The 24,875-nt window shown below is 32.7% G+C and overlaps 5 protein-coding genes across 7 annotated transcripts; all 5 read left to right on the top strand.

Moving 5' to 3' along the window:
- Positions 1-863: 863 nt before the first annotated feature.
- Positions 864-5,411, top strand: LOC113847157 (DEAD-box ATP-dependent RNA helicase 32). Of its 3 annotated transcripts, none has more exons than XM_027476065.1 (8): positions 864-1,356; positions 1,479-1,754; positions 2,100-2,423; positions 2,927-3,118; positions 3,238-3,393; positions 3,557-3,978; positions 4,270-4,427; positions 4,844-5,411. In XM_027476065.1, the coding sequence occupies exons 1-8, from the start codon at positions 988-990 to the stop codon at positions 5,185-5,187; spliced, it is 2,241 nt and encodes a 746-aa protein (XP_027331866.1). In that variant the 5' UTR covers positions 864-987; the 3' UTR covers positions 5,188-5,411. The 3 variants fall into 3 exon arrangements, with proteins under 3 accessions (XP_027331866.1, XP_027331868.1, XP_027331867.1); XM_027476067.1 differs by having other exon boundaries at positions 881-1,356; positions 3,005-3,118; XM_027476066.1 differs by having other exon boundaries at positions 881-1,356; positions 3,557-3,984.
- Positions 5,412-6,190: 779 nt separating this feature from the next.
- On the top strand, positions 6,191-7,621 carry LOC113848030 (probable disease resistance protein RPP1). The gene is made up of 3 exons (XM_027477385.1): positions 6,191-6,696; positions 6,811-7,302; positions 7,570-7,621. The coding sequence occupies exons 1-3, from the start codon at positions 6,191-6,193 to the stop codon at positions 7,619-7,621; spliced, it is 1,050 nt and encodes a 349-aa protein (XP_027333186.1).
- A 1,131-nt stretch (positions 7,622-8,752) lies between these two features.
- LOC113874564 (probable disease resistance protein RPP1) lies at positions 8,753-10,399 on the top strand. Its single transcript, XM_027512783.1, has 3 exons — positions 8,753-9,228; positions 9,531-10,034; positions 10,339-10,399. The coding sequence occupies exons 1-3, from the start codon at positions 8,753-8,755 to the stop codon at positions 10,397-10,399; spliced, it is 1,041 nt and encodes a 346-aa protein (XP_027368584.1).
- A 2,353-nt stretch (positions 10,400-12,752) lies between these two features.
- Positions 12,753-13,226, top strand: LOC113874562 (TMV resistance protein N-like). The gene has a single exon (XM_027512782.1). It carries the CDS (start codon positions 12,753-12,755, stop codon positions 13,224-13,226), a length of 474 nt encoding a protein of 157 aa, XP_027368583.1.
- A 946-nt stretch (positions 13,227-14,172) lies between these two features.
- LOC113874561 lies at positions 14,173-24,206 on the top strand. Its single transcript, XM_027512781.1, has 12 exons — positions 14,173-15,237; positions 15,340-15,627; positions 15,737-16,540; positions 17,084-17,655; positions 17,769-17,805; positions 19,503-20,050; positions 20,469-21,567; positions 21,702-21,986; positions 22,289-22,353; positions 22,540-23,113; positions 23,456-24,025; positions 24,141-24,206. Exons 1-12 carry the CDS (start codon positions 14,173-14,175, stop codon positions 24,204-24,206), a joined length of 5,973 nt encoding a protein of 1,990 aa, XP_027368582.1.
- The last annotated feature ends 669 nt before the right edge of the window (positions 24,207-24,875 follow it).

Genomic DNA, 24,875 nt, shown 5'->3' with positions numbered 1-24,875 from the left:
TTCTACTTTACTTTACAATCATGATTATATATAAAAAAAAAGCCTTCATAATTGTAATTTATTGTGACGATAGTGTTATTCAAATTTTTATTTCATCCGAAGCAATCGTTTTCAAGTTAGAGAAATAGACTTAGCATTTTCAATGGTTTTTTATTTATTTATAATATTCAAATTTGAATTCTTGCTCAAGAGGAATCAAATATATATCACACATCTTTATTGGAGAGAATCCTATTCATGTTATATAGGAACATCAACAATATAATAGAGTATCTTTTTCAATGATATTTTTTTTATAGTATTCCAATTTAAATTCTCGCTTAAGAGAAATAAAATATGTATCATAAACCTTGTACACATAAGTGAAACTTAAATATATATTTTTACTTCTTATTTTGTTATATTCTAATTTTAGCTTTTATCTTTTAAAATTTTGATCCTTTATAATGATTTGCCGCATGTTTTGTATGAATTCTTAACTAATAAATGCTTGTTTGGGAAGGAAAATTTTCTAAAAGAAAGGACAAATAGGATAAAATTTTTATTAAATAATTATTTTAATTTGATAAATTTTTAAAATTAAGAAATATAAAAAATATATTAATACATATTTAATGTATTATAAATTTACTCTTTAAAATATATTTTAGATATAATTTTTATATTAATTATTTATAAAATTAAAATTTTTTAATGACAATTCATATGAAAACTTTCTTATTTTTTAATTTTTAAATCGTGTGACACTGGTTAATATTTTTTCTTACTTTTAGGCCCAAATCAACCAGTAAAATGAATTAATCGGGCCTGCCCAAACAAATCCCTTGACCCATTACTAATGTCGTCGTCGTCGTTCACGAATGAAGCTTCAAAACTTGAAACCGCCGACTCTGCATTTGAACTCTGCCACAACACAACCGAAACCTAAACGACGACGTTAAATTTCATCTTCATCTTCAGCTTCAGATTCCTCTTCATCACTGTAGAATGAGAAGACCGAAATCGAAGGACTTTAGGAAGCAACAGCGAGTCTCAGAGGAGGAAGAGATAAAGCTGTTGAATTCATGGATCCAATTCCAGCAACCGGACTCCGGTTCCAACCCAATGTCTCTTCCTCCTCTCACCAAAAATGCTCCAATTGGTCGCGTCGACGACAATACCTTCTCGCGCTACGCCGGCGCGTCCAGGTTCGACCACTTTCCACTCTCTAAGAAAACCAAGGACGGTTTGCGAGAAGCCAAGTTCGTTTCCATGACCGACATTCAGAGAGCCTCTCTTCCCCACGCGCTCTGTGGCCGTGACATTCTCGGCGCCGCCAAAACTGGCTCCGGGAAAACCCTTGCCTTCATTATCCCTGTGAGTGCTTCATTGATTTAGGGTTAGGGTTAAGGTTGTGGTTCACTTTTTTTAATGATATGTTGAATTTTCATACTTATACTTATTATTATTGTTTAATTATGGTGGATTGTGAATGATAGGTTTTGGAGAAGTTGTACAGAGAGAGATGGGGACCTGAAGATGGGGTTGGGAGCATCATAATATCCCCAACAAGAGAATTAGCTGGTCAGCTATTTGATGTGTTGAAGTGTGTTGGGAAGCACCATAATTTCAGTGCTGGCCTTCTCATTGGTGGCCGCAAGGATGTTGACATGGAGAAAGAGCGGGTCAATGAGCTCAACATATTGATCTGCACGCCCGGTAGATTGCTTCAACATATGGATGAAACTCCCAATTTTGATTGTTCACAGATGCAGGTCAATATAACCTTTTTTTCTTATGTGGAATAGAATTTCTTCGATCTTATTCTGAAATGAGAATTGGTATTAAGTTATTTTGTTATGTCATGCTCTGTTACCTTGTGTGCGTTTAATAGTAGTTGGGTTGGGGTATGTTAAGCTTCCTTATTAGATGTTACCTAGGTGTTTTAGCGACAGTGGTTGAATTTTTTTATGTTTTAGCCCTTTTAAATTGTTATATGCCAAGCATAGATTTCATCTTCCAAATTATGTGTTATTTGTGGGACAAACTGGATCACAGATATGTATCATTAGATCTTTGGTAAATATGGCTGATGGTTGGGTGGACTTTCTGGATTATAGGTTTTGGTACTAGATGAGGCTGATCGTATTCTTGACAGTGGATTCAAGAGGGAACTAAATGCAATCATCTCGCAACTACCAAAGCGTAGACAAACCTTGCTTTTCTCTGCAACTCAAACAAAATCGATACAAGATCTTGCGAGACTAAGTTTGAAGGATCCAGAGTATCTGAGCGTGCATGAGGAGTCTGTGACTGCCACTCCTACTCTGTTGAAGCAAATTGTGATGGTTGTTCCCCTGGATCAAAAGTTAGATATGCTGTGGAGTTTTATAAAGACACATCTACAGTCAAAAACTATTGTCTTTCTTTCGAGCTGTAAACAGGTACCTCCCCTTCTCTGTCCTGTTTGAAGAAATTTTTTTTTTCTTGAAGATAACTGGAAAATTGTGTGTTGGAGGCTTGTATGACTCTTTCTGTCATGCCACCTGAAAAGTTGCGCTCAAGATGATATGGCTAGTCATCATTTTCAAGAATTTTGTGCTGTTTGAGGGAATGTAATTTAGTTTGATCATTAAAGCTTGAGAGCTGTCTCATTAGTTTCGTATTCAACGGCTCATAATGTAATTGTTGTATTTGTATGCTGTATCCACAGGATGTTGTCTGCATGCATGGAACTTCTGTTATGGTTTTCAGTTGCTGTGATTATGGTTATTGTAATAGGTTTTTAAAGGATTTTTAGGATGAGTTGTCTGCAATTCTTTCCATTTAAAAGGATTTCTGCTAATTACCTGATTGAATTGATTCAATGTTTGTGTTTTTTTTTTTGTGCAAATTTCCACTCTTGACCCTGACTATCTTCCTTAACATTCACATCCCTGCTTGATAGGTAAAATTTGTCTTTGAAGCATTTAAGAAACTGCACCCTGGTATACCGTTGAAGTGCCTTCATGGGAGGATGAAACAGGAAAGAAGAATGGCAATATATTCTGAGTTTTGTGAGAAGCGCTCAGTTCTCTTCTCAACTGATGTGGCGGCAAGAGGCCTAGATTTTAACAAGGCAGTTGATTGGGTTGTTCAGGTGAGTCACCTGCTTGTGGTTTTCTGTCTTGGTGGAAGTCTTGGGACTTTAAGGTGAGGTTTTGGAAGGAAAAGGTGTGTTTTTATGGTCGGAGTCTCACTTTTCTTTTGCATCTGCAGGTGGATTGTCCTGAAAATGTAGCTTCGTACATACATAGAGTTGGCCGCACTGCTCGTTATAAGTCTGGTGGAAAGTCTGTTTTGTTTCTATTGCCTTCTGAAATTCAAATGCTTGAAAAGTTAAAAGCAGCAAAGGTTCCTGTACATTTTAATAAGGTACATTTGCCCTGCATATCAGTAGTACGCATGTAGTTCCAATTTCATATGAACATGAAGGTGTTAGTTTTAGAAGATGATATTTCTTAACTGGTTCGCTCTAAATCTAATGTTTTGTCTGACATATTTGCTTTCTGTGCTTTTGTAATTGCTGATTATTCAGCCAAGGAAAGAACTACTGCAACCAGTTTCTAGTTTGTTGGCATCTTTGCTGGTCAAGTACCCAGATCTGCAGCATCGGGCTCAGAGGGCATTCATCACATATTTGAGATCTATCTATATCCAAAAGGATAAAGAGATATTTGATGTTACAAAACTACCTATCAACGAATATTCAGCATCATTAGGTTTACCAATGACCCCCAAAGTCCGTTTTCTAAACCAGAAAATTAAATCTAAAGCTGTGTCAACAAAATCAAATTTAGTTGAACCAGAAGATTCAAACAAGGAAAATGTCTTGGAGGTTTCCAGAAAGAATCTAGACACAGTTTCTTTGGAGGAAGAGGACACTGAAAATGATCTGCTTCAGTTAGCAGATACTGCAAATGAAGGCAATGTGAAGTCATCTGAAATTGGAGAAATAATGTATGTGTCCGTATACATATTTTCAGTAGTGCAGATGAACAAGTTTAATATGCTTTTGGATAATGTTGCTTTAGTTTCTTTATGTACAATTATGGAAAGGGAGTAGACAAGTCTTCTGGTTTCAAATTGCTGAACCAAATTAACCTTGCATATAAAATCATATGATGGCTAATACAAAATTCAAATTCAGTTTTGGGGAATAAAATTGGATTTATCATATTTCTTGGTATGTGGGGCCTTGAATTTTTTCTTTCATTCCTGTTCTTATCAATTTGGTTCTTTCCTATGCAGACCAGCAACTCGTGTGTTGAAGAAAAAGAAGCTCAAGATTAATGTACATAGGCCACTTGGGACTAGGGTTGTATTTGACGATGAAGGCAACACACTTCCTCCGTTAGCTAGGTTAGCTGACACACAAAGTGGCAAGGAAACGTTGCTGCTTGACCCAGGTGTGTCCTTACTTTCCAATTGAAAACTGAAGCTAGAATAGTAGTAATAATTTTGTATGGTGAAATCTTTACTCGTATGTGTAAGGCTATCAATTGAGGTAGATAGGATCTTGATGCGTGGATCGATGCATCATATCATGTTTGTAAGAAAATAAAACGAGAGTACAACGTGCAAGTGACATACTCCATTCTAAAGTAGTACAATACAACGGCTGCATAATGATAGTTTGGCATCCCTGATCCCTGTCAAATTTTCTGTAATGGATGTTGAATTCAAGAACCTAATCGTAGCTATATGTCATCCGTTCAACTATTCTATCTTAGCGCTACTTCAGAGAATTGAAAGAATGTTCTTCTTAAGCTTGGGCTATGTTCAATTTTCCATTTTTGTATCTCATCTTTTTGTCTTCGTGCAGAACAAAAAGCTGAATACTATAGAAGGATGCGAGATGATTTAATAAAGGCTGACAAGGAAGACAAGCTTGTAGAGCGTCAGCGGCGTAGAGAAAAAAGAATCAAGCAGAAGATGAAATGGAAGGATGGGAATGCAGAAGAAGAGGAAGACCAAGGTGATATTTCTGGTTCAGGAGACGAAACTGTTGATAGACGGCATAAAAAGAGTAAAGTATACTTTGGCAGTGACAGTGACGAGGGTGAAAGAAATGAAATCACAGGAAATGCAGCTGTAAGTGCTGGCTCCGTTAGCTTGGAGGAGCAAGAAGCTCTGGCCTTGAAGTTGTTAAATTCCATGCACTCATAGGATATGCATAATTTATTTATATGGCATTTTGTGAGAGCCAAAAAGGGTGAAAAATATAAGAGTTTTTTGATACTTGTTAAAGAGAAGTTTTGTGAACAATGAATTTTGCGGCCATTTGATCTCTATATAGTTTAATCAGTCAAATTTCTGTTTCAAGAAACATGGGCATAGAATAATCAATTTCATGCTTCTATTTATTTTTAACAAGCGCAAAAATCTTTATGGAATAAAGCACAGGATGATATCATCCTTAATCAAATATCGTGTTAGTATTAAATGGGCAATATCTATGGTGTAATGCAATAGTCTCAATTATTAGTATAAATAGAATAATTTAATGTTGTATGACATATTTTGCCATTTGATCAGCTCCCTCTTACGAATGTTGATTTGTTGTTCCGTTGTTTTAATGCTTAACATGCTTGATTTAATGTTTAAATAAAACAGGATAAAATTGACATTGAAAAAAAAAATAATTAAAAAGGTTGTATTGAAATATATGTTTATTATCATAGGACTTCGGGAAAGTTTTTTTGACGTCAAAATAACTGGAGCCAACGTTAAATCTCCCTCGCTCCTAACAGTTTAAAGTTCAAAGAAATGATTATTTATTATATGTTATGTTTTTTTTTTTTTATCAATACCATGCTCAACTAATCTCTACATTGGCAATTTTTAACTCTTGCATTGATGATAAGTTAACTATATTATTTTATTAATTCCATGTTATTAATATTATAAAATGTGTTTTGTTCATTATTCAAATTTTATTACCAAACTGACTCTAATGAAAAATATATTTATTTAACAATTAATTGCAAATTAGTTTGACTTGTACGTGTAATTGTTGATTAGAAAAATGAAGAAGAAAAGAACTACCTCTATTCCATCTTCATCTTCATGTATTTTATTTCAACTAGAGAGAGAGAGAGAGAGAGAGAGAGAGAGAGAGGATGAAGTAAACCCACCAAGGAAACGATGTTTGATATTCATATTTGATATGATGGCGAATGAAGGGAGCGTATCCAATGGCATTGGCAGCGACGAACCAATAAAGTGGCGCCACGATGTTTTTCTGTGTTTTAGAGGGGAAGACACGCGCCACTGCTTCACAGGTAATCTCTACGACGCTTTGCGGCAGGCTCGATTCAGAACCTTCATGGATGATGGTGAGTTGAAGGGTGGCGACCAAATCTCAAGCACCCTTCTTCAAGCATTGCAGGCATCGAGGATTTCAATTGTTGTTCTCTCCCGACACTTCGCGCATTCCACTTGGTGCCTTGATGACCTTGTCAAGATTCTCGAGTGTAAGAACATTAAGAACCAAGTCGTTTTGCCAATCTTTTACAAAGTCGACCCCTCCGATATAAGAAATCAGCGAAATGATTATCGTGATGCCCTTCATCGACATGAAGAAAGGTTCAAAAAGGACTCTGACAAAGTAAGCAAGTGGGCCTTAGCTTTGTCTGAAATCGCCAGCCTCAGAGGATTCCATTTCCAAGAAGGCGGGTATGTGATACGTCGTTTGCGCAGAAAGTACACAAATTTATGTATCTTTATTGAATATTGGAAAGTAGCATCTTTTAATTATCCTTTCATAAATGGCCTTTTACTTGTTTGCAGGTGTGAGTATGAATTCCAATTCATCGAAAATATCGTAGATTGGGTCACCAAAACCGTACAACGCTACGATGTTTTTCTGAGTTTTAGTGGAGAAGATACACGCTACACCTTTACAGGATATCTTTATAATGCTTTGCGCCGGGGAGGATTCAAAACCTTCATGAATGATGGAGACCATTTATCACAATCCATTACTGAAGCAATTGAAAAATCAAGGCTTTCAATCATTGTATTTTCCGAAAAATATGCATATTCCTCGTCTTGTCTCGATGAACTTGTGACCATCCTTGAATGTATGAAGATGAAAAACCAACTAGTTTGGCCCATCTTTTACAAAGTGGAACCCAGTGATTTAAGACATCAAAGAAACAGTTATGGTGAAGCCATGACTAAACATGAAAATGAGTTGGGTAAGGATTCTGAGGAGGTGCATAAATGGAGGTCAGCTTTGTTTGAAGTCGCTAACTTGAAAGGATGGCACTTGAAAACCGGGTATAACACATAGTATTTACTTACTTTTTCCTAAATTCTATGAACCGTTTAATTTGAAATCCATTCATGTAGTAGATTGTTTAAAATACGACTTTGCCAACTAGAAATGTTGTGTACTCGTTAAGGCTTTGTTTGCAATTTAGTTCTATATTTTGATGAATTTCGAAATTATTTTTTGAAGATTTATCTGATGAAATAAATTCAGAGCATTAGAAGGAAAATGAAAGTTGTACTTGAATGAACTAAAAGGCCTTGTACTTTGTGTAGGTACGAATATGAATTTATTGACAAAATTGTGGAAATGGCCATTAAAATTTAAAATGGCTTCAATGTTCCTGGTCCTTGCTCGGGTGTCAACTAGAAGGAATCCAAAATTGATGAATTCAACTGGTGGATCACAAATTGATAGCGGTTGTAATGCTTACATTTAGTACTGAGAAGTTGTTTTGGACGAGCGTGAATTTTACTTAGAACATTATCATTTTCTGGAAAGGTGTATGAATTAGTCCCGAGGACCTTTAAGTCACCTTCACTTTGATTTCGCAATTTTACTTCAATATTAGTAAATACAAGTTCTTCTTTCTCTATTAGATTTTGCCTCCTGTTTTCACTTGGATTTTGCTGTTCTTTCACATGTTTCGTTAACATCATTCGTTGTACTGTTGTTTCACGCATTGGTTATTCTTGATCATGCACTCAAAAGCTGTTGTTCACTTGAAAGCAGAGGGAGCGACTTCCTTCCTATTGAAATCAGGAATCAATAGCCCTTTGTTTTAAGTTTAAAATTCCGTTACTCAAAATTGATAATTTGTTGCTTTGAACAAATTGAGTTACAAGATTTTCGTCTAAGTGTATGTTTGAAAATGCATTGAAAATTATGCAAATACAAATTTAATGTAAAAAGTATAATTAATTAAATTAAAATAATTGAAAATTTATGCTCGTTTAAAAATAAATAAAAAAGCACTCTAAAGAAAAAAGGAAATCAAACAAGCTATAAATTGCCAATTCCAAGTTATAAATCCTCTCTAGAAATGCTCATCTAGAATTAATTCCATGTTAGCACAAAATATATTGCATATAATACATATCCCAACATATATATTTTCTCCCTATAATATTCCAATTAAATTTTCATTGGAGATGTTTAAAAGATACGCACTTTCAAGTTGTAATTAAAATAACCTTGGCTTGGGGTTTTATTTATTAATGTATAATTGACTTATTTAAATATACTGATCTCATCCTATTAGATATTTCATCATTTTCAACATTATAAAAAGAAATAAAGAGGTGGAGGTAATAGCCATTGGGATGAGGAAAAGACAAAGGAGGAGTCAATGGGCAAGCCACGTGGGTCCCATACTCCTCATTGGTATTTTCATGTCTATTGTTATTGTCCCTGACAATTTCCAATGTATTGTTAGATGCGCATTCTGCATTGTTCACCATGCCGAATGAAGCCCAGAGCACCAGCAACTACGATGTTTTCCTTAGTTTTAGAGACCAAGATACCCGCTACTCCTTCACTGGTACCCTCTACAATGCTTTGCGACGCAAGAGAATCAATACCTTTTTCGAAGATGATGGTTTTGACCGACACATGAGTGGCAACCCAATTTCACCCTCTACTCTTAAAGCAATTGAAAATTCAAGGATTTCAATCGTTGTTCTCTCCGAAAACTATGCATTCTCCTCAAGGTGTCTTGATGAACTTGTCAAGATCCTCGAGTGTATGAAGACTTACGGTCAACTTGTCTTTCCAATCTTTTACAAACTCGAACCGTGGGACGTAAAGCGCCAGATAGGTTATGCCAAGGATGTATTGAAAGAAAGATTGGGAGATTATTACCACGAGAGGGTGCAGCTATGGAGTGAAACTTTGGATGAAGTCGTCGAATTGAATGGATGGATTTTCAAAACTGGGTCCGTATGTTAATATGCTTTAGAATTTCAATTACTTTTAGTTGATCCAGTTCCATAGTTAATGTCTACTAGCTCGGACAAGTTCTTAATTACTTATTTTATTTGGAAAGTGACTTTGTTTAACTGGAATTAATTCTAGTGTAGTAGTCCCAATCTGTTGTGTGTGCCGATAGCTTACTCAAGCTCAGGTTATAAATTAACTTTATTGTATGTATTGAACTTATAATTATAATTCTGATAAAGAAAAAATAAGGTTGTGCACGAACAGACTTGATGAATGGACAGAAGTTGTGTTTTTATAGGTATGAATATGAATTAATCCGAAAGGTTGTGGAATCAGCTGTCCAATCCTTGCCCCGTTATGATGTTTTTCTCAGTTTTACTGGAGAAGATACTCGCTACTCCTTTACAGGTTTTCTATATAATGCTTTTCGCCGAGAGGGATTCAAAATCTTCATGGATGATGAGGGATTGGAGGGTGGAAACCAAATTTCACTTGCTCTTATCAGAGCAATTGAAAAATCAAAGCTTTCAATAGTTGTTTTCTCAGAAAACTATGGATATTCCACGTGGTGTCTTGATGAACTCGCCAAGATCATTGAGTGTATGAAGACGAAGAATCAATTGGTTTGGCCCATATTTTACAAAGTGGAACAATCGGATGTAAGCAATCAAACGAAAAGTTATGGAGCTGCCATGGGTAAACATGAAGAAAAGTTCGGAAAGGACTCTGAGAATGTAAAGAAATGGAGATCTGCTTTGTCTGAAATAGCTAACTTGAAAGGACATCATCGCAAAGAAAATGAGTACGTAGTTAATTGCTTTTAGCTCATCATGTTACATAGCTAATGTCCTTTAATTCTAGTTGTTATCAATATAATTATTAATTAATATGCCTCTCTCCATATCTGAAATGCTAAATAGTAAACCGTTCATGTCTGATGCATGGAGTAATGTGTGATGTTAAAGTTTTAAGTTTCGCAGTTTGCATGTCAATCTATTTATGAGAAGATTAATTTTACTATTTTGATGGCGAAATTTCCCTTTATAGAAAAAAACCTAGAGCAAAGAAAGAATGAATTAAAAAAGGGCTTGCTTGTACTTTCGTAGGTACCACTATGAATTTATCGAAAGGATTGTGGAAATGGCCATTGATGCTGAAAATCACTAGCAACATATACCAAGTCCTTGCTCTAATGTCATCTATAGAAGGAAGACTTTACTTTCTCGTACATGAAATTGCCGTGGATGCTAAGAAATGGAGCATTGTTATAAAGCTATGTTCATTATTGGGAAGTTTGTTTGGACGCAAATCGTGTTACTAATTATTCTTTTACTTGTTTCATCACGCATTGTTTATTCTTGATCGTGTTCTTAGAAAGCTGCATTGTTCAATTGAATCTCTCGAGGAAGTAATTACCTTTCAAAGTTGACAATTCTATTCAGAGATTAATTAAAACTCAAGCAGAACAAGTCTAGATATGTATTGAATATCGCAATACAATTTGTATTACGAAATGCATCCCCTCTCCTCATATCTTACCACAAGTATATGAGAATTATATTCCCAAACAGTCCTTCCACTTGACGTTTAACACAATATTGCTTATATTGCTGTAATTTTAATACAATAATGTTAATTCCGGTTATTCATAATTTCTTTGCTTTGTTTCCTTTACACCTCCTTTCACTTGTTTCATTGCACTATTAACTGTTTCACACATCAATTGTTTATTCTTTGTCATGCACTTGAAAGCTGCAATATTGTTCATTGAATCTGGAGGAAGAAATATTAATTGTACTACAATAATTAATTTATTTATGCATGAAACTCGCGTTAATATTTTTATTCATGTTATTCTTAATTATAATTAAAATTTTATGTCACTAATTATAAAACTTCTATTCGAATTACAAAACTTAAATACAGTTATTTTAGTCTAAGTATTTTATTGAATAGCCTGATTTGGAAAGTCTCATCTTTTCTAATAATCTATTCAAAAAGTTACTTGTTAATGCATTGGCTATTTTTTCTAATTTTTTTATTTTTCTATTAATTTTACATTTATTTTTATTCTTGTTTTTTTTTGTCGGATTCGTTATTTTATTTACTTTTTCTTCTTCTTTCACTAGTACCCCCTTTCATTCTTTTAAGGTATATGCATCCTTCTTTCTTGAATGAGTCGTTCAACAAATTTTGGACCGTGTCTAGAAAGTTTAGGGTCTTAGACAAATTTATTAATTTTTTTTATCATAATGTAAAATTATTAATTCAAAATTTATAGTTAAGTAATTTTAAAATTCAACTTTAATATATAATACTTATAATGTTTTTTACTGTTAAAAAGACTGTTAAAAGAATATAAAAATAAAGAGAAAAAGAAAAGAATGAGAAAACTAAGAAGGCTTGAAAAAAAGAAAATTTTTGCATGATAAATAATTTTAAAAATATAAAAATGATCAAATAATAATATATCATGTTACCATTGAATTTTAAAAATTCTCTGTGAAAAAATATCTTGCATTAATTAATATTTTTATTTTAAGAATAGTTATTTATAAAATAAATCTATAAGACAAATGACACCTATAATAGAATTGGGCCTATAGGATAATTGTCTTAATTTCCCTTTCGATTCAAACGGTCTGTTCAATGTAAAGGATTATAGTTTTTTTAAGCGCATGAGAACGTACGTTGGGCGATTAAACCAGAGAAATAAAAAGTCACCTATGATCGTATCACAGGTAAAGTTTTATAAAAGGAAAGTTTTATATTATCTAATAGTAAATGTTAAATTTTAAAGAATAATAAAAAATAGGAATATAAAAAATAAAATATTAAAATATATAAGCGATTACACAAAAAATATGAAATAAGAAATGATTGTATGTGTAAAAATATTAAAGTATGATGTATAATAAAAATAACAAAAATTAATTATTATAATTTAGATTCATGCAAAAAAAATTACAAAAACAGAAGAAGACGCAGAAGAATTTTAACAAAAAAATATTTAATAATAAATAATAATTTAATTTTTATCTAGATTTAAATTATTTAATAGCATCGTGTAATACATTACACGTCACCAACTTGATTGTTGTTTAAATAACAAGTGTGTTACTTATCATCGTTACCAACTTGACTAATTTATGGTACACTTTTTCATAGAAGTTTCGTAAGAAATATTCTCCATTAGGCATTAAGAAAATTAATTTTAATAGGCACGCAATTGATAAACATGACTGCAGGGCCGGCACTAAATTCAATTTTAAAAATGTTTTCTACAAGGATTTTTTTTCCTTTATTCTCTATAAATATTATTTAGAAAGTAAAAAATAAGGTAAAAATAAATAATAATTGATAAGAAAAAAATTATTTGAAAAAAAAAAAATAATGGTGAAAAGTCGTATCCTTAAGTGATGTCAGAAAACGCAGAATCCAACATCGTACTACTACATATACGCTACAATTTGTGCCTTTGTGAATCATAACATAAGCAACATAGAAGTCATCAGTGATGATGGGGACTCATGATTCAGATTGGCGCTACGATGTTTTTCTTAGCTTTTGTGGAGAAGACACGCGCCACACATTTACGGGTCATCTCTATAATGCTTTGCAACTAAAGGGAATCAATACCTTCATGGATGATGATGGATTAAAAGGTGGCTTCCAAATTTCACTCTCTCTTGTCAAAGCAATTGAGGAATCAAGGATTTCACTTGTTGTTTTCTCTGAAAACTATGCATCTTCCTCGTGGTGTCTTGATGAACTTGTCAAGATAATTGAGTGTATGAAGATGAAGAACCAGTTGGTTTGGCCAATCTTTTACAAAGTCGAACCATCAGATATAAGGCACCAGAGAAACAGATACGGTGAAGCCATGGCTGAACATCAAAAGAGGCTTCGAAATGAGTCTGAGAAGGTGCAGAAATGGAGATCAGCATTGTCTGAAGCTGCCAATTTAAAAGGATGGCATTTCCAGACAGGGTAAGTGCTTTAATTTCGATTACTTCAGTGCTTCTTTGGGTACTTTAGGAATCTCGTTTGCAGAAACAAAATTCAGGGGGTAATTTGTTGATTGTCTGAATTTAGGTTGAGTTTGGTATATATAAAAGAAATATTTTAAGCATTCTTCGTACAGTGAAGAGGGAATAAAAAAAATCACATTTTTAAATAAAAGAAAACAGAAATACCTTTCACATATGAGAATAAAATTTTGTTAAAAATAAACATATTATGTCTAGAAGAGTTGAATAATGACCACACATATTTTATAAATTTTATCAGTATTTTTAATCCTGAATATTTCATTCCAGGAAAGTGATTTAATTGAGGATAAAAACAATTTCTGTATAAAGTAGTAACTTAATAGTCGGGACAAATGACAATATTTTTACTTTTAAGTAAAAAATTTTAAATTTAAGAGTAAATGTACTCTATTGTTTAAATATAAATATTATTTATATATAGATTAGCTAGATTTATTGACATGAAATTGTTCTAATTTAATTTGTAATCTTAAGTTTAAAATTTGATAAATATATCTGTCTTACATATTTAGAACGAGAATTTTAGTTGACAATTAGACAAAATAATCTGTGATAACTATAAGAGTGGTTATGTTTGCAGTTTGCTTGAAATTTTAATTTTTTTAAAGAAAAAAAATCTTAGGTTCCTAATTTTAGAATTTTATTTTTAATAATTTATTTATTTTTAAATTTATCAAATAGGTTAAAGCTCTTAAATATTTTAATTTAATAAATCTCAATTAGTTCTCTTGAGTTGCGTGGCTTCTTAACAACACTAAATGTTAATATGATTATTATCATATTAACAACTCTAAATCGCAGGCCTGAATGGAATTTCTCTCTAAATTACGCAGCATTTTTTTTTTCTTTTGTAGGTATGAATATGAATTTATTCAAAGGATTGTTGAAATGGCCATTATTGAATTACATCCTGAACAATTAGATATTGGTGAACACGTAATTGGACACCAATCTCGCATACAAGAAGTGAAGTCACTTTTGGATATTGAATCTAGTAACACTGTTTATATGGTGGGAATTCATGGAACTGGTGGAATTGGCAAGACAACATTAGCCAAAGCTCTATACAACTTGACTTTCAATCAATTTGAATGTGCAATATTTCTAGAAGGCGTTAGAGAAACTTCAAGCAACATGGGTCTTGTACATTTGCAAGAGGCAATTCTATCTAAGTTGCTTGAAGGGAAAACTATTAGGTTCGGTAGTGTGGATGAAGGTGCTGCTAGATTAAAAGAGAGGCTTCGAAATAGGAGAATTCTTCTGGTGCTTGATGATATTGATAGTGTGGAGCAGTTAGAGAAACTAGCTGGAAAGAGCAATTGGTTTGGTTCAGGTAGTAGGATCATTATAACAACAAGGGATAAGCATGTGCTGGCTGTTCATGATGTTGAGAAGAGATATGAAATGAAAGAGTTGAATGATGATGAAGCACTTCAACTTTTTAGTTGGAAAGCCTTTAAAATGAGTCAACCTCCAATCAACTATGAAGATGTGTCTAACCGTGCAGTGGGTTATGCCAAAGGCCTTCCATTGGCATTAAAAGTAATAGGATCAAATTTGGTTAGAAAATCTGTGCAGGAATGTGAATATGCATTGAAACAATATGAGAGGATTCCAGAAAGAAAGATTCAAGACATACTCAAGGTAAGCTATGATTACTTATCAGAGATTGCACAATATGTCTTCCTAGACATTGCTTGCTTTTTTAAAGGGGAGAGCATGGAATATGTTGAAAGGATTTTGGAAAAATGTGACTTTTACCCAACATACAATATTGGAATACTTGTTGACAAATCTCTTCTTACTGTTGATCAATATGGTCACTTAAGGATGCATGATCTAGTACAAGACATGGGCAAAGAAGTTGTTAGACAAGAAGCACCCAGAAAACCCGGTGAACGTAGCAGATTATGTTTTCAAGAAGATGTTATTCGTGTTCTAAAAGAGAATTCAGTAAGAACTTACAATATGAGTCTAAGCAAACCATGAAACATGAATCTACTTAAAAAAAAATTTTGTGAGTTACTAATGTAATTACTTTACTATTCTTGGCAGGGAAGCAGTAACATTGAAGGAATAATTCTTGATCCACCTAAGAAAGAAGAAGTAAAAGTAGATTGGAGTGGTTTTGCCTTTGAGAAGATGAATAATCTTCGAATACTCATTGTTCGGAATGCATGCTTTTCATCACCACCTAGTTATTTGCCAGATAGTCTAAGGTTGCTTGAATGGAAAGGATATCCATCAGAATCTCTCCCACAAAATTTTTATCCTTGGAATAATGCTGTTGTCTTAGGTTTATCTCATAGTGATTTCAGGCTTGAAAAGGACAAGCCATTCCCGGTAAGGTTTCTTTTTTTTTCCTCTTATTTTTATTTCTTTTTACTTAATCATAATGTCAAAAATTATTTTAATTAATATGCTGATCATTTTAATTTGTTTTGTTTGACAGGGACTTGTGCATTTGACTGACATAGATTTCTCGTTTTGTCGATTCATAACTCATGTACCTGATATGTCTGGAGTTCCAAATTTAACAAGTTTAAATGTTTCTGGCTGTGAAAATCTAATTGCAATTCATCACTCTGTTGGGTTTCTTAAAAAGCTTGAAGATTTAGAAGCAAGCTATTGCAACAGCCTAAAAAATTTGCCACCAACAATATGGTTGCCATCTCTCCAACGTTTGAACTTCAATTATTCCAGAAGTATTGAAAACTTCCCTGATATCAACGGAGTGATGGATAAGTTGTTGAAGCTTGATTTGCAAGATACTCAAATTAAGGAGCTTCCACATTCTGTAAATAATCTTACGGGACTTAAAAAACTAACATTAACATCCTGCGGAAGACTAGGAGAACTACCAAACAGCTTATTCATGTTACCAAAGATTGAAGAGTTCTATATAGTCCGTTGTCATAAAGTAAGAGAATCATTTAGAAAATTCCAAAACAGCCATGTAATCAATGGCCAGTACTCTCCTTTGCGACGATTGACTTGTATAAATTGTGGTCTAACTGATGAAGATCTCCACTTTCTTCTTACCTTTTTTCCCAACTTAGAAATGCTAATGGTGCCATGCAACAAGTTTGTGTTTGTGCCCACCCGCATTAAGGAGTGTGTTAACTTAAACTTTCTTGATGTGAGTTTTAGCCCGAAGCTTCAAGAAATTCCAGAGCTACCACCAAGCATTTATAGAATATTTGCTAGACGTTGTCCATCCTTAACTTCAGAAACATCACGAATGTTATGGTCCAAGGTTAGATTAATTTCTCTTTCATATTTATATGCTGCTGCTATTAATTAATACATACAATTCTTTAGATATTTTGATGATATTTTTTTAGCACCCGTTTTATAAAGCGTGTCTAAGGGCACGTAATAAGAATTTATGCGTAGTTAACTTTTATTCAAAATAACAAGATATCTAACAAATTTTATCACATTAACAACATTGAATGCAATAATTTATAATAAAAATGTATTATTTTTATTTCTTAATATGTGTTTTTAGATACCCGTTAAAAAATCTTTCAATCAAAATAAAAAACTTTACTTCAATTGAAGGTGAGTATTTAATGTATCATCTTAGAGTATCAAAGTAAAATTTTAATTTAGATTGAAAAACTAAAAATACCTGAAGAACTGTAATTAAGTTGTGTTATCATATATATTAATTATTCACACATACGTGAAACAATGATGAAATATTTTAAGCTCATTCATTCCACGATTGGACTTGACAGATTATACATATCGTTGCTTATTGTAGTTATGTTGTCAATTTTTGTTAATGTGGCAGGCATTAAAAGAAGTGAATTTTCTTTACATCTCTATGCCCGAAACCCTCATTCCAGAATGGTTTGATCATCGTTGTGAAGGAGGGACTGTGTCTTTTTGGACTCGTGGAAAGTTTCCTGTGGTTGCTTTAGCATTTCTCTATAAAGATATACCAAAAGATAAGCTATTTTTAAGCGATGTAATGGCTGATCCCTTCCATCTTGAATTGAACATCAATGGCCTCAAAGTTAAGATAGCAAGGTTTGATTACACAGTCAAATATAGATCTGGAGATGAGGAAGGAGATCAAGTGGTAGTGTGTGATGTACGATCTAAGATCGATGCTGAAATGTGGCCAACCCTAGACTCATTGCTTGTGTCTGAGTGGAATTATGTGGAGTTTAAGTGTAATTTACCTGTGAGTTATTGTGGAGTTTATGTGTATAAGCATGAAACTAACGTGGATGATATTAAATTCACATGTCCCACCCAATCCATTGAAGCAGAAACACCTTCAATCATCTACCAAAAAAGCGTGCAAGAAAGCTCAAGTCAAAAGGTGGAGGAAGAAAAGACAACAAAAAAAGCAAGAAGGTGGTGGAATTAATATGGGCTTACACATTAATTGATTACAGTAAAATAGCTGATTATTTTATTTATAATTAATTTTCTTACTTAATTAATAATTTTATTTAATTGTTTTGCAGGAAATCGGTTTTGAACTTCATCTTCCGAAAGAAGAATGTATGAAGATTTATTTTACATTAGCAAATTTTATTGGTGGAGATACATTTTTATCAGACTCAACAGCGTCATTTTCTGATGTAAGTTCGACTCAACGGAGCCATTCTTACTCTGATAAGAACTTTGATGAATTCTAATTAGACCTCCCCAAATTTTCGTCATCGTTGCTGTGGTTTTTTTAATCTATAATTTTTTATTAACTTTTAATGTGCAGTTTTGTATTACTAATTTTGTAACTTATTTTTATATAAATTTTGATATTTGTTATTATTTTTATTGACGTTTATTTAATTTTATTTAACTATCTGTACTTTAATTATTTATGCTAATATAAATTAGTTTTAACAAAAATAAAGTGATTAATATAAGTAGTGTGAGTATAAACAATAAAATGTAATGACGGTATATTGATTTCTTATATAGTAACATTATTATTTAGTATAAGTATCATATAATTAGCATAAATTAATAATATTTATATTGATAATTTATTTATTGTTAGATGAAGTATATAGTAATAAATTCTAATGATAAAACAGTTCATAATTCTTTTTTTTTTTTTTTTTTGTGGTGAAATGTAATCGAGGAGGGAAGTTTGTTTCTTAGAAATAAAATAAAATAAAGAGAAGATCGATAAGAAAGACCATTAACAATTTTTTAAAATCAACTTGGTTTTTTAAAAACGATTTTTTGACCTAGAGAAAGGAACAGTTGGTCCCATGGATTTATAATTTGATATTAATACATTAATTTAAGGTCCAATGGATAGACAGTAAAGGCTTCATCTGATCACAAAATCCTGCCATCGACATCTTTTTTAATTATTATGTTATGATATCATATTGATGGAGAATGAAGGGGACATTGCCACCCATGAGTTAAATATAAAGTTGGTAAGGGATGTTTATTGTTTGATAAAAAAATGATAAATAATATTGAAATTGTTATAGAAAATCATTAATGTATTAAAAACTTACATAGTAGCAATATTGTTGAGGAGGTTCTATGATAAATTAATTTAAACATGTGATTGACCAAAGCATATATGTAAATTCCCTAAAAAAAATTTTATTTACTAATTAAAAACAATTAGGCATTTAAAATGTCTTTGTTAAAAATATATCAAATAAAAATATTTTTTTTGTGAGAACGCAAAAAAAATAATTTGATGATAAGTTAAAATATTAAAGTTTAATTTGAGTAAATTTTTACAAATTTTTTTATAAAAATATTAAAAAAAATATATTTATTGATGATCAGTTAAAACTAACTTTTACTTTTTTATCATTTAAATTTTTTTAATTAAATTTTTTAGAGCATGAGATACATGTAAATTGATTTTAACTTATGATATAATTTTTATTTTATTTCTTACAAATATTTCTGCAAAAATTCACTTAAACCAACCTAAATTGAATAATAATAATAAAAAAATCCTTTTGGTAAAAAGCCACCAAAACACCGGATTGTCGGATCTCATTTCTATGAATTTTTATTGATAAATATCTAGGCCTGGAATTTTGCCTCATTTAACAAGTAATTTTCTTTTGTGTTATGCGTAATTTTTATAAATACACGTTTTAAAACTAATTGTCATCACTAACAAAACCTTGTGGTCCCTTAAGCCCATTGCATGACAATAATGATGCCATTTTCTTTTCCTATTAGGCTATTACGTTCTCTATATTGTCATTTAGTTACAAGGTGCTATTATAAATCTATATACCAATATCTACCCTACCTTGCTGAATGCACTTGCGCTTGTTTTGTTCATCATGGCAACTCATGAATTCAATTGTTGTCACGATGTTTTTCTCAGTTTTACAGGGCAAGACACCCGCCACACCTTTACGGGTCATCTCTATGATGCTTTGCGAAGGAAGGGAATCAACACCTTCATAGACGAAAATGGATTAGAGGGTGGGGATCAAATTTCAGAGTCTCTCAATCAAGCAATTGAAGAATCACGGATTTCAGTTGTTGTTTTATCTGCAAACTATGCATTTTCAAAGTGGTGTCTCAATGAACTCGTCAAGATAGTGGAATGTAGAGAGACGAAGAATCAACTGGTTTGGCCAGTCTTTTATAAGGTGGAACCATCTGATGTAAGGCATCAGAGAAATAGTTATGGCAAAGCCATGGATGAACATGAAAATAGGTTTGGAAAGAAATCTGAACTTGTGCAGAAATGGAGGTCAGCTTTGTCTCAAGTAGCCAACTTAAAAGGATGGCATTTTGAAAGTGGGTACGTATAATATCTTTAATGTAGTTGATCAGGTTGCACAATTAGTGTCAACCACGAGGCCAATCAAAACATGTTTGAGAGGCTCAATTATTGTTCTTTTTCAATTAAGTTTCCTATTTTAAGGGTATTATATTTGTAACTTGTTTCATTAATTAATGGCATCTTGAAAGCTGCTACGTACTTTATTTTTAATTGAGTCGATAAAGTTGCACCTTTATTGCCAATTACAAGGTCAGTCAAACTTGCTTGAGATGCTTAATTTTTCTCTTTTTAAATTAAGTTTCCTAATTTATGAATGTTGTATTTATAAATAATTTCATTTTGTTATATATAAAAATTCTGATTAGAAGAAAGAAAACGAAAATCGTCTATATATGATTGAAGTCTTCATACATTTAAAAGCACTATTCTTTTGTAGATACGAATATCAATTTATCCAAAAGATCGTTGAAATGGCCGTCGTTAAATTACATCGTCAACAGTTAGATGTTGGCCAACACGTAATTGGACACCATAGCCGCATAGAAGAAGTGATGTCACTTTTAGATATTGAGTCTAGCGAAAAGGTTTGCATGGTGGGAATTCACGGAACTGGAGGAATAGGCAAAACAACACTTGCCAAAGCCCTCTATAACTTAATTGCTGATAAATTTAAATGTGCAGTTTTTCTTGAAGGTGTGAGAGAAAGATCAAATAAAATTGGTCTCGTGAATCTCCAAGAGACAATTCTATCTAAGCTTCTTGAAGGGATGAGTATCAACTTGGGAAGTGTTGATGAAGGTGCCGCTAGATTAAAAGAGAGGCTTTCTCATAGGAGAGTTCTTCTAGTGCTCGATGATGTTGACAATGCGGTACAATTAGAAAAACTAGCAGGAAAGTGTAGTTGGTATGGTCAAGGTAGTAGGATCATTATAACAACAAGAGATAAGCACGTGCTCAATGTTCATGAGGTGGAAAAGAGATATGAAATGAACGTGCTAAGTAAACATGAAGCTCTTCAACTTTTTTGCTTGAAAGCCTTCAAAATGAGTCAACCTGCAACCAACTATGAAGACGTGTCTAACCGTGCAGTTCAATATGCCAAGGGTCTTCCATTGGCTTTAGAAGTAATAGGATCCAACTTGGTAAGCAAATCTGTGAAGGAATGTGAATGTGCATTGGAACAGTATGAGAGGATTCCAGAAAGAAAGATACATGACATACTTAGGGTAAGCTATGATTCCCTGCCGGAGAATGCACAGCATATATTCCTAGACATTGCTTGCTTTTTTAAAGGGAATAGACGAGACCATATTGAAAAGATTTTGGATAGATGTGACTTTTACCCTACATACAATATTGGAATACTCATTGACAAATCTCTTCTAACTGTTGAAGAGCATAATTGCTTAACGATGCATGATCTAATACAAGACATGGGCAAAGAAGTGGTTAGGCAAGAAGCACTAAACACACCCGGTGTACGCAGCAGGTTATATAATCAAGAAGATGTTCTCAGGGTTTTAACAGAAAATTCAGTAAGAATAAATTAACTTGAGATATCTCGTCCCTCAAACATTATATTCTCTTTGTGAATTGCTATATGTATATATATATGCACCCCAAAAAAATATTTTTTGTGTAACTAACATTACTTTACAAATTTTAACAGGGAAGCAGTAATATTGAAGGAATTATTTTGGACCCTCTTGAGAAAAAAGAAATAGAAATCGAGTGGGGTGGTACTGCCTTCGAGAATATGAATAATCTTCGAATTCTCATTCTGCGGAATGCACGCTTTTCATCAGCACCTAATTATCTGCCGAATAGTCTAAGGTTGCTTGAATGGAATGGGTACCCATCAGCATCTCTGCCACCAGGATTTTATCCTAGGAATGCTGTTGTCTTAGGTTTACCATATAGTCAACTCAAACTAGATAAGAGAGAGCCATTCCTGGTAAGATGTAGTTTTTTCCCCCCCTCTGTTTCCTCTTGTATAGTTTCTGTTTATTTAAGATTACTTTAAAAGAAAAATTATTTTTTAGAAATATTTTTAAATTCTTTTAATTGTTTAGTTAAGATTACAGAAAAATTTAAATTAAAAGGAATATAATTTTAACATTTTTTAAAATTATTTAAAAAATTTTAAAATAAATTGCTTTTATACGATACATTTTTAAAATTATTTAAAAAAACTGAAACAAATGCCTATATTTCAAGACATAGCTAATCAATTTTGTTTATGTTTTTGTTTGGCAGAGGCTCAAGCATTTGACTAGTTTAAATTTCTCGTCTTGTGAATTCATAACCCATGTGCCTGATGTGTCAGCACTTGAAAATTTAAAATACCTTTATCTTGTGTGTTGTAAGAATCTAGTTGCGATGCATCAATCTGTAGGATTTCTAAGAATCTTGGAAGTTATAAATGCAAGAAGCTGTTGAAAGCTCAGAAAATTCCCACAAAGAATGTGGTTGCCATATCTCCGATATCTTTGCTTTGATTATTGCAGAAGTATTGAATTCTTCCCTAACATAGAGGGAGTGATGGATAAGCTATCATTCATAGATTTGGGTCACACTCAAATTGAGGAGTTGCCACATTCAGTAGAGAATTTTACAGGACTTGAAACTGTACATATGCCATATTGCAGTCGTTTAAGAAATCTTCCAAGTGGCTTATTTATGTTGCCAAAGATTACAGAGTTATATTTAAGAGACAGTGACAAAGTTCGAGAATCTTTCAGAAGGTTCCAAAATAGCCTTGTATTAGCAACGAATGGCAATTTGAACCAACCACTTTATTCTACTTTGAGACGATTGTCTTGTAGAAATTGTGATTTAACCGATGAAGATCTCCATTTTATTCTAAATTGTTTTCCAAACTTGGAAGAGCTATTAGTGCCATGGAATTATTTTTTGTCTCTTCCAACCTGCATTAAAGAATGTTCTAACTTGACAGTTCTTGATGTAACTCATAGCATGGATCTTGAGGAAATTCCAGAGCTACCGCCATCTATTCAGAGAGTGTTAGCTAGAGGTTGTGTATTCTTAACCTCAGAAACGTCAAGAATGTTATGGTCTCAGGTTAGACTATCTCTTTCCCATTTATATGATGCTAGAAATACACAAACGCGTACACGAACAACTCAGATTTATCTTTTTTAGATACAAATACAAATATTCTTGGCAACTGATTCCTACTAGTTATTATATTTGTTTTTGTTTCAAACATTAATCATTAGTAGTGGATTTCCTTTAACACAATCTTTCTCCCACATAAGATGGAATATTTTATACACAATTCAAGTCTCATTTTAGTTGTTCCAGTTTTATGTCAAAAGTACATTTCCCCCCCCCATTAATGCAACATCATGATCTTGATCAAGTGATGATTAATTAGCTGTACCTTTCTTTTTCATTTCACAGGCATTTAATGAAGTTTATAAATTACATGTGGTTATGCCCAAAACCCAGATTCCAAATTGGTTTGACCATCGTTGCAAAGGAGGGATTGTGTCTTTTTGGGTTCGTGAAAAGTTTCCCGTTGTTGCTTTAGCATTTCTCTTGGACAAGGTGCCGCCATCACCAACCGAATACATAAGAGCAAGTAGTTACCAAATTGCTGTACGCTTGTACATTAATGGCGTCGAGGTTGATAACTTTTGTGACAAAACAGATTACTGGTCAACGATTGAAAGTGACCACATGATATTATGTGATGTACGATCTCAGATTGATGTTGAAGAGTGGCCAATCCTTGACACGTTGCTTGTGTCCGAGTGGAATTACGTGGAGTTGAAATGCCATTTACCATACGAAGATTGGAACGTGAGTTACTGTGGAGCTCACGTGTATAAGCAAGAAACCAATGTGGATAATATCCATTTCACGTGTCCCAATCCATTGAAGCGATCACTATCGGCAAGTCATAATCCACCCAAGAAGCGTCTACGAAAGCTCATGCCTAAAAGTAGCAGAAGAAAGAACCATGCAAAGGCAATAAGGTGGTGGAATGAAATATTGATTACAACGTAGAATTATAGTTTATTATTTTATTCATAATGGTTTTTCTCTTAACTTTATTTTAAATATTATATTTTTTGATTTGCAGGAAATCAACTCAGTTCCAAACTTCGCGTTCCGGCAGAAGAATGAAAATGGTATTTCCGATGAGTAAATGTTTCTGGAGATTTTTCTCCTTTGGTTTAAATTAGTATGTACAAATTAACTCGTACGGAACTAGCTTCTGCTTTGAAATTGTTACTCAAGCTTTATAGTTATAGTTTATATAAAATATAAATATAACAAATTTAGAAAGAGTTTGTAACATAAAAATCTCTGAAAAACTGTGGTGTTAAACTTTGAAAACCTATAATTCTAACTTAAGGGTAAAGAGAAAAATAATGCCTAGAACACCTCCCAAAATTCCAAAAAATAATGAGATGTGGTGAAGCTTTAGAAAAAAATGTGATGCAGAAGAAACGGAAGATTAAAACAAAGAAAAGAAGGTAATATTAAAGGAGTTAAATGGAAGAAACACTGGTTAACTTGAACTTTTACGTTTATATATTCTTCTTACTTTGTTTTCATCTTTTAATACAAATTTATACTTCATATCACATTAACAAACTTAAAATATTTTAAGAAATGATTTAATAAAAGAAATAAATAATCAAATTATAAATGAATTATATAAATAAATTTATTAAGTTCATACTTTTAAAGAATTCAAACTCAAATTTTAAATTTTACTTATTTAATTAAAAGAATAAATCCAACTTGAGCATTATTATTTTCCCCCAAATAAAACTTTGAATTTCAAGCGTTGACCTGCCTCGAATACACA

This window comes from Abrus precatorius, unplaced genomic scaffold (genome assembly GCF_003935025.1).
Source record: "Abrus precatorius isolate BTA unplaced genomic scaffold, Abrus_2018 Scaffold8, whole genome shotgun sequence".
NCBI classification, from domain to species: Eukaryota; Viridiplantae; Streptophyta; class Magnoliopsida; order Fabales; family Fabaceae; genus Abrus; species Abrus precatorius.
The sequence above is the reverse complement of the archived record's forward strand: the minus strand, read 5'-3'. Positions and strand labels throughout refer to the sequence as shown.

Excerpts from the sequence above, each read along its gene's own strand:
- LOC113847157 (XM_027476066.1), top strand. The coding sequence starts at position 988 with ATGAGAAGACCGAAATCGAAGGACTTTAGGAAGCAACAGCGAGTCTCA. Across the intron at positions 3,985-4,269 it reads ATTGGAGAAATAATGTATGT|ACCAGCAACTCGTGTGTTGA; the intron begins GTCCGTATACAT and ends TTTCCTATGCAG. Across the intron at positions 4,428-4,843 it reads AACGTTGCTGCTTGACCCAG|AACAAAAAGCTGAATACTAT; the intron begins GTGTGTCCTTAC and ends GTCTTCGTGCAG.
- LOC113848030 (XM_027477385.1), top strand. The coding sequence starts at position 6,191 with ATGGCGAATGAAGGGAGCGTATCCAATGGCATTGGCAGCGACGAACCA. Across the intron at positions 6,697-6,810 it reads TTCCATTTCCAAGAAGGCGG|GTGTGAGTATGAATTCCAAT; the intron begins GTATGTGATACG and ends ACTTGTTTGCAG. Across the intron at positions 7,303-7,569 it reads GGATGGCACTTGAAAACCGG|GTACGAATATGAATTTATTG; the intron begins GTATAACACATA and ends TACTTTGTGTAG.
- LOC113874564 (XM_027512783.1), top strand. The coding sequence starts at position 8,753 with ATGCCGAATGAAGCCCAGAGCACCAGCAACTACGATGTTTTCCTTAGT. Across the intron at positions 9,229-9,530 it reads GGATGGATTTTCAAAACTGG|GTATGAATATGAATTAATCC; the intron begins GTCCGTATGTTA and ends GTGTTTTTATAG. Across the intron at positions 10,035-10,338 it reads CATCATCGCAAAGAAAATGA|GTACCACTATGAATTTATCG; the intron begins GTACGTAGTTAA and ends GTACTTTCGTAG.
- LOC113874562 (XM_027512782.1), top strand. The coding sequence starts at position 12,753 with ATGGGGACTCATGATTCAGATTGGCGCTACGATGTTTTTCTTAGCTTT.
- LOC113874561 (XM_027512781.1), top strand. The coding sequence starts at position 14,173 with ATGGCCATTATTGAATTACATCCTGAACAATTAGATATTGGTGAACAC. Across the intron at positions 22,354-22,539 it reads ATAACCCATGTGCCTGATGT|AAGTATTGAATTCTTCCCTA; the intron begins GTCAGCACTTGA and ends TGATTATTGCAG. Across the intron at positions 23,114-23,455 it reads CAAGAATGTTATGGTCTCAG|GCATTTAATGAAGTTTATAA; the intron begins GTTAGACTATCT and ends TTCATTTCACAG.